The sequence below is a fragment of the Solanum dulcamara genome, chromosome 9 (assembly GCF_947179165.1).
Source record: "Solanum dulcamara chromosome 9, daSolDulc1.2, whole genome shotgun sequence".
NCBI lineage: Eukaryota > Viridiplantae > Streptophyta > Magnoliopsida > Solanales > Solanaceae > Solanum > Solanum dulcamara.
In genome coordinates, this window is record NC_077245.1 from 74,408,362 (window position 1) to 74,417,146 (window position 8,785).

At 35.3% G+C, this 8,785-nt stretch overlaps 1 protein-coding gene across 1 annotated transcript; it reads right to left on the minus strand.

Moving 5' to 3' along the window:
- Positions 1-506: 506 nt before the first annotated feature.
- On the minus strand, positions 507-7,898 carry LOC129902960 (double-stranded RNA-binding protein 2). The gene is made up of 3 exons (XM_055978423.1): positions 7,268-7,898; positions 2,960-3,179; positions 507-1,485 (listed from the first exon to the last, which is right to left on the minus strand). Exons 1-3 carry the CDS (start codon positions 7,511-7,513, stop codon positions 707-709), a joined length of 1,245 nt encoding a protein of 414 aa, XP_055834398.1. The 5' UTR covers positions 7,514-7,898; the 3' UTR covers positions 507-706.
- Positions 7,899-8,785: the final 887 nt, after the last annotated feature.

Below are 8,785 nucleotides of genomic sequence, written 5' to 3' on the forward strand. Positions count from 1 at the left end.
TTAATATAGATTGACAATTTCTGCATGAAAGCTTTGGCGCAACGGTTAGATTTATTGCAAATAACATAAATCAAAAATTAGAATAATGGCACCTTAAAGTTAATTCCTCAGTCATTAGCTGCATTTGTATACACAAATACGAGTTGTATGTACAAGTTATTATGTGCTCTAGCTTCACATTTTACCCTCTTTTTTCCCGGGCTATTTGATTTTCTGATCATAGCTGCATCAAACTTGAGCCGAGGATATATTGGAAACAATCAAATTGCGTAAATATCACCCTTTGTTTTTGTATCGTAGCTACATCAAATATGAGTTTGGAGCATGGAACAACAACAACATATCCAATGTATCCCACAAGTGTAGGTCTGGGAAGGGTAGGATTGAACACAAACCTTACCCTTACCTTTTGTGGGGTAGAGAGGTTTCCGATAGACTCTCGGCGCAACAAAGCATGGAACAACATGCTCAACAAACAAAAAGGGGCATTGAAATAGGAAAGGGAATAAAACAAAGCAAAATTATACTAGTAGATACAGAAATGTTAACATAGATATCAATAGATTAACTATGTCCAAAGTCACTATCATTCTCTGAACTTCCCAAGCATTTCATTTTCCTTTGTTTGTTCAAGCACCAAGCACTAAAAGAAGACAACAAAAATGTTTGACATAGGTATTGGTAGATTCAAAGGACCAAGCCACTGTCATAAACTGAGCTCCTCCAAGCACTTCATCGCTGTTGATTCATCAACCTCAGTGCCAGCATTGTTCCCAGATTCCACGGGCTGGGCTAATGGCCTGCTTGGCGCAGTGCTTGAAGCCTGTGCCACAGTTTCCTCAGGCTGAGCTAATGGCCTGCTTCGTGTAGTAGTAGCATGTGCCACAGTTTCCTTTTTGGCTGGTGGAGCAGCATATACCGGGATAGCCTGCCTTATACAGACAGGTGGTGCAACTCGAACTGGTCGGGCTTGCATCATTTGAGCCGGGCATCCAGTAGGTTGTGGACGAGGTGGTGCAGAGAAAACTGGCACGGCTGTTCTGATTGTAACGGGTGGAGCAATACCATGGTAAGGTGTCCTATTATATTGTCTAATTGGCATATATGGAGCTGCCCCTGGAGCAGGAGATATACAGTTGGAAACTGTGCGGCCTTCTGATGATGAAGCTTGTGATTGTGGCAGGGGCTGTGATAACAAGGAATGGTTGTCATTTATTGTCATGGATGAAGATCTGTAACGATTAACTGTTTTCGGGCAGATTAAGGGGAGAATTTTGGATGTTGTGGCTACAGGGCGCTGTGGACTTGATGGTCGAGGAGATGGGACTGGAAACTTCTTCTGGAATGGTATTGACACTTTGCCAGATTTGGACATTTCTAACTGTTCCTTCAAACGGTAGTTCAGTAAAGCTCTTGCTATTCTGATCTGTTCCTGCTCATCGTTGTTCTCCGGTTCAGATGATAAACTCAAATCTTGCTGTGCCACTGTAAAAAAAAACAAATCTTTTATTGCCCAAGAAACTTGTTCCACTTTATAATATCAGCAGCATAATCAGGAGCTAATGGAAGTTTGTACTAATAATAAGGAGTCATCAGAAACAGAACACATTTACATGAAGGAAAGCCAACCAGAAGCTCTTAAGTTCTGAAAGGAGGGGAAAAAGCAACGTGAATCTGTAAGACAAAAAAAATAAATTGAGGTGGCATTTGGATTTCATTTTGGCTTCGATGTTGAAACACAAATTCGGGTAAAAAATGAAGTGTTTGGATTATAAATCCCAGTCTGATTTCCAACCAAATATGGTTAAACCATATGGCCAGAATGTACAGTGCCCGCTTTCACAATTAACTTGAATCTCACAAGTTATTCTATATCGGATGAGCATAAGTTATATGAGCTTTAAGCAATAGGCTGTAGATGCAACAGTATAAGCTGCTCGTCTAATGAGCTTGTTTTATATCTTCCAATTTCATCAAGTTTGTGCTAAATCTGTAGAAAAGAAGAGAAGGGGAGTTGAGAAATTTCTTGCAGGCAAGAGACGAACGGATAGATATCCCACATGAAAAGTTTGGTGGAAAGATAGGAAATGAACTACTTGCCTTCTTCAATGACCTTTTTGTATCCCCTACCCTTTTTTCCCCAATTCTTGTTGAAGATTTCAATCGAAAATCAGAATGAGCAAGTTAACACAAGCAAGAAAATCTGTCAGCTGAACACTAGCAAACTAGTTAAGAATAAGATGACTGCATGTATTACAAGGAAAAGGCAACCTTGTTCCAGCTTTAAATTGAAGAATTCATGTATTCTAGCGTCTAAGTATCTAACGCAAGCAAAATTAATGTTGCACACTAAGGTACTTGATAAGAATCTTTTAAATTTTTAGTTCATCTTATTAGCTATCCCAGGCCTGATTGACAAATAGAATACTTCTTTCTCTTGTCCTATTTCTTCTTCATTACAGTATTGTGCGCCAAAGGTTTCAGTGGCTAAACCTCCAAAAGATGAAGGAGAATGAAACTGAAGCATTTCGAATCTATAAATTAGCAGCGACATATAAAAAGACCATTCCCCTCCAATATCTGATACTTACAGATAGTGTATACGCTTGTAATAAAAGGGCAGCTTGATGCACAAAGCATCTCGCGTTCATGCAGGGTGCGGGGAAGGTCCGCATCCGAAGGGGTTGATATATAGGCAGCATACCCTGACAAAGCATGAACGGCTGAAACCCATGACCTATAGGTCACAAGGAGACAATTGCACTGGAAAGTCACTCAGAAAAAATGGAATAAAAAGGAGCAGCACATATGAACCTACTACCATACTATTGGACACTACTCACATTAATTTCATGCACTGTTACACCAACTATGAGCAGCATATGCAGAAGATGTCGACTATAAACTTATGAGCAATTACTCAAAGTATAACATTTTCTTGATTATGTGGGAGCCTTACATTGTTTCAATGATGACCAAGCTGCAAGGGCAGCGTTCTTCTCAGCTTGCTTTTTGTTCTTGGCATGTTCACCAGTAAACGTGATGCCAGCCAATTCTACCGTTCCTGTAAACACAGGTTGGTGGCCAAGTCCTGACCGAAATGTTGTGTACTGAGGCAAAGGAGCTCCGACTCTTTGCGCTATCTCTTGTAACAGATTTTTATAGACGCCTGTTTCATCCTACAATGAGTTTATCCAACAAAGAGAACAATAGTACTTCAGCTATGTCAACAAATCAGGGTCTTATAGTCATCACAAGAAAATAAGTGTCTTGATTAGTAAATTATTTTGAATAGACCAATTGTTTAAATTAAAAATATAAAGGGCTCTCTTACAATACTTTCCAAAAGAATAAAATGTAGATTAGTGACCCCTCTTGTTCTGCATCATTACTTACAAAGCTAAAATGCAACTCAGAAGTACAGAGTACGGGGTTGTTTAGTATGCCATATAAACAAAAATAATTACATCACAAAGTTCCACATAAATTATACGATGCTTGTTTGATTGTACAGGAAAAACAGATCACTGAAAAACTTCATACGACATTTGGCTAGCCTCATTAAACTTCCCAATGATTATAGCCACATGAGTCATGTAGGAATCTGAACAGGCCTTGAACACCACAGTTATCCAAGAAAAAAGTCATGTCTGCAATTTGTGTTACTATCTTATGCGTGATAGGATGTGGGATAAGATTATTAATACATGGAAAAGAGTAACTAAAACGAAAAAAGGACGTGACTTGCTTGGATAATATTCCGCCATTATTATTCATTGCATGATAATTCCTTTATTGCTACACATTGAATAAACAATGCTGCAGTATAGGGTGTGTTCGGTACAGAGGAAAAAACATTTTGCTGAAAATGTTTTTCAATTTTTTCATGTTCGGTTGGTCAAAACTTTTGAAAACATTTTCTCTAGGAAAACAATTTCCTTGTGAATGAGGAAAATAACAAGTTCCACATTTATTGTGTCCTCCCCACCCCACCGCACCTGCACCCCCACCCCACTCCCGTAATATTTGCCTAAGATCATATACATATGCTTTTAGGATTATACTTTTTTGCTTACATACCGAACACAAGAAAATAAGACGCCCACCTATTTTCTTGGAAAACATTTTCCAGGATTCCTTGATACCAAATCTCTACATAACTAGTATGTGATCCAAATCAATTTGTAGGAGTATGTTCAATGAGGTGGAAAAACAGAGTGAATTAGTATCTGTCAAGAACACCATAACTATTCATTTAAATAGTCTCACATAAAATGAAGCATATGGCAATTTAATACTCCCATTGTTTCAATTTGTTTATTGTACTTCGATCATCACACTATTTTGTTGTTATTGTTTCACTCAGGAAAACTTTATACTGCTTTTCTTATTAGCCATTATGCTTTCTCCACTGTTTTTTTCTTCTTTTATTTGGGATTGATGCACTTGAACCGAGGGTCTTTCGAAAATAGCCTTTGTACCTCCACGAGGTAGTGGTAAGGTTTTTGCACACTCTACCCTCCCTAGACCCTACTTTGTGGAATTTCACTGGATATGTTGTTGTTGTTGTTTGTTTTACTTTCATTTTTATTTTGTTCTAAAAAACTGTCTCTTTCCTAATTTGACAACTCTTAAATTTCAACATCCCACATGGCATGTTCAAAATCACAAGATTAAACGGTATTTTGGTACATTAAACATATCATTAGTTGAAGACCACAAGATTCAAAAGTCTTCTTTATTTTCTTAAATTAAACTTCGTACCAAGTTAAACTAAAACAAACAAATTAAAACGGAAAGACTATGACATTTATAGAAGAGCCCTCATGGAAGTGGACAGTCACATGCAGATGCTTCTTCAAAGATAGAAGATATAATACATAGGGAGACAAATGATATAAATAGGAAGCTTGAACTAACTACATTTCCCCAATTGCCATGCTGAACTAAACACCTAATATAAAGGGAGCATTTGATCATGAAAATTGTGATTATTTGGAGAAAAATAGTTTTTGTTTTCAAAATGAAAAATGATAATTGAAAATTGGAGTTGTGTTTGGCCAAAAATACAAACTGGAGTTGTTTTTGAATTTTTGTGAGTAATTTGAAGTGAAAAAAAGGGAAAACGGCTTTTTGGTATTTTTCAAATGAATTTTATGGTCAAACGTGTTTTTCAGAGAAAAAACTCATGATCAAACGCCCTTTGAATACCCAATATTATTATGTCATATACTTACCCTCAATATTAAAGATTATATGAATGAGAAAGAGTTCACACACATGATAAAAGTCAACAATGCACATGTTCAGTCTCTGTCATGAAAAACTGCTCCATAAATATGAGCCAAACTCAAAGTTTGCCAACTTTTTTTTGGTTTAATTAAAGGTTGTGACCAGGGCAGCTTGTGACACCTCGACTATTCAAACGAGTACCAATTACCTTCCCTAAGCACATGACCAAGAGACGATTCAGAACTTAAACTTTACGGATTCAGTATTCTAAGGGTGCTAATTTTTGTATTTATTTAATGAATTTTATAGCACATACTCATGATTTGGGCCAAAACTACTGGATTCTATTAAAACACGTATCATGAATGCTACCTCCGCCCCTGCATGTATTGGATAATTATGTCCACTAAAATTTAGATAGATGAGAAGAAACCACCTGAGCTTAGACAGTTGGCCCGCAGGACACAGGTGGATGACAACTATTCGAGTGAGTACCTATTACCCCTCATCAACGTACACATGTATAGGGGTTAACTTGTCCACCAAGATTTAGGTAGATGAAAGGAAATCATCCCCGACGCTTACACGGTTTGTCACATTCACTAATCCAATGCAATAATACTTATTTCAACAGCTTTATCAGTAGAATATAAATTAATTAGAAGGAACTCAATAAATTTTTAATTATGTCTTAATCACATAACCTCTTCAAAAAATGTTAATTATTCATAATTTGTATTTATTAAACCCAATTCAAATGTTGACTGATTCCTACTACCCAATTTGACAGGCCGTATCTACAATTTTCCACATTTATTTAATATGGGTCTTTAATAATAAATCTGTGAGGTAGGTAGCAAAATTCAATATGCAAAATCACTTGGGATAAAATAAAAGTTTAAAACTCCTAAAAATATAATAATTTATTACTAAAATACCCTCATTAAAGGAAATTAATTATCAAAACAGTACAAGAAGACCCAAAACAGCTGTTATGCAAATGTAAAAGACAAGAAAACTCATATGGGTCATATTAATTATGGTCCCTCCAAGAAACTTCCCCTTAAAACCTTTTTCTTTTCTTTTTTTCCCACTACATTCAATTACCTAACTTTTCTAAATAATTTTTTTAAAAAAATATCTACATTTTAATACATTGGTAAATACTTATCCGCATCTGATATTTATAATGGCCAAAGTAATTCAATTTTAGCAGTTAAAAATTAAAGTGATAATGCATAGTCCTCTGTTCCAATTTATGTGGCACGGTTTCAATTTTAGTTAGTTTAAAAAAAAATTGACGCATTCTATATTAAGTAACAATTGAACTTTAAAATGCACATTTAAACTTAAAGAGATGATTTATAACCACACAAACATCTATAAATCCCTGTGATTAAATCGCTCTAGATCACAGTTGAAAAAGTATTCTTTTTCTTATTTAAATTTTGTGCCGAATCAAACAACATAAATTCGGACGGAGGGAATACCATTTAACCATAGTCATGTTTCGCTTTTCAACAGTTGAATTATATAAATTTTGACTAACATATTAAAAATACATTTACTTGTCATTAGAAAAATTGAAAATTTGTAGATTTTTCTTATAATTTTTTGAATATTTACACGTTAATTCGTAAAATATTGAATTGATCTATCCAATTTAACTCTGATAAAATTAAACATGAGATCACGAGTAAATGTGTGTACCTTTACACAGAGGTCTCGATTTAGTCATAGGCTCTCATGCAATTACCGGACGCGAGTGATATTTAAAAAAAAAACATTGCATTTCTAGGACGAGGACAAAGGGCATTTTAGTCATTTCGATAGCATTAATTTCTCCAACTAACCTCATAAACCGGAGTCATTAATTCCGGTCCAGAGCTCAAAAAAGGACGACAGTGCGCACATTAACACAGTCAACACACACGGCGCACGTTAGCAACACTCCGGCGGAGAAGTACAGCAAAAATGCCGCCGGAACCCTAACTGTAAAACAATAAAAGACGAATATATATATATATATACTTACAAGTATACGCGCAGCTAGAGAGTGAGAAGGGCCACGGTTGGATAAGGCGTTAAGCGCAACTTCAGCGGCGGCGTGTTCAGCTTGCCGGAGTGTTGTGCAGTAATGAGGGCTTTCAAAATTCTCTCTGTTAAAGTTAACGACGGCCTTGAAGCGCGGCGCGTGATCAGGACCTTCTCTTATACATATGTAAGAGGGCAAATTGAAACAGCTCCTCTGTGCTAACTCTTGTAACTGGTTCTTGTACATCTCTTTCCCTCAATATAGAAATGGGTAAATGGGTCAGGTTTATCGATGAAATGGGTAAATGGGTCGGAACAATTTCTGATTTCAGATGGGTTTTTGATGAAGTAGTATGAGATAGATAAACATGGCTGAAAATGGGTAAACGGGTCGGAAGAAAAAAAAAGAGGGGGATTTTGGGGGGGGTTTTCAGATGGGTTTTTGATGAATTTGTGATACGAATGTGAAAGAGTGATGTGAAGAAGATGAATGAAAGAGAAAAGAAGACGAAGTATTAATGAAAGAGATAACAAAAGCTTTGAATTTTAGTGGGGGAAGAATTAATGGTCTTCTTTAGTTATTGTAAGCTTTTTGGTTCTACCAAAGTCAGGAATAATAATGAGGGTAGTAAGATTGTTCCGGAATGAATATGATCCTATTATTTTTAGTTTCTATTTAATCATAGATTTTGAAGTTGAAATTTGACACTATATTTAAATGTGTATTTTATTTTTAAAAAAAAAACTGATAAAATATTACGACATTATACAAAACCTATGGACAAATGCTTGGTTTAATTTGTATGGTGCGGTAGAATTCAAACTCAATGTTTTACCTGATAACGCTGAGATTCGTACTTAATATCTTACTCGATTCGTGATAAATATTTGAATATTGTTTTGAGTATAAATGATATCACACTAAGCAAATGAGCTTCAAATTATGTTTTTATTGAACTATTAGAAGCCAATATCTTACTTAATGGCGATGAGATTTGAATCCAATGTCCTATCTTATTGTGATTGATATTTGGAAGTTGTTTTGAACATAAATGATATTACAATAACCAAATGAACTTCAAATTATGTTTTTATTAAACTACTTATTAGATTTTATATCGTAATTTTGAAAGCATAAAAACAAGAATAATTATTTTTTCTTAAATGAAATTAAATTAGTCAAATTTGAGAATAACAATACAATATTAATAACATATTCAGTGAAATTTATCAAGTAAAGTTTTAAAAAAACTACCTCATAAAGATACGAAGGTGATTTTCGAAAAATTAACTTGAGAAAAAAATTTAAAAACAATAATATTGGGGATAGGAGTGGGGGTGGGTGGGGAAATAGGAGTCAACTTAAAGTTAGGGCCTTTGCATGGATGTGATTCTGTCTAACAAGGAAAAAGCTACACTTTGTATGTGTTAATGGGAACCTAGATTTTCACAATTTTTGTCAGCCTTCAAAGTGGATTTTCCACTTTTCTTTTACACCCCCTTATCTTTATTTATTTTT

What these genes read in the sequence shown, in the direction of transcription:
- LOC129902960 (XM_055978423.1), bottom strand. Translation starts at nt 7,513, where the DNA reads ATGTACAAGAACCAGTTACAAGAGTTAGCACAGAGGAGCTGTTTCAAT. An exon ending in CTCTAGCTGCGCGTATACTT is followed by an intron (nt 3,180 to 7,267) that starts GTAAGTATATAT and finishes AACTCATTGTAG; the next exon opens with GATGAAACAGGCGTCTATAA. An exon ending in TTGGTCATCATTGAAACAAT is followed by an intron (nt 1,486 to 2,959) that starts GTAAGGCTCCCA and finishes TTTTTTTTACAG; the next exon opens with TGGCACAGCAAGATTTGAGT.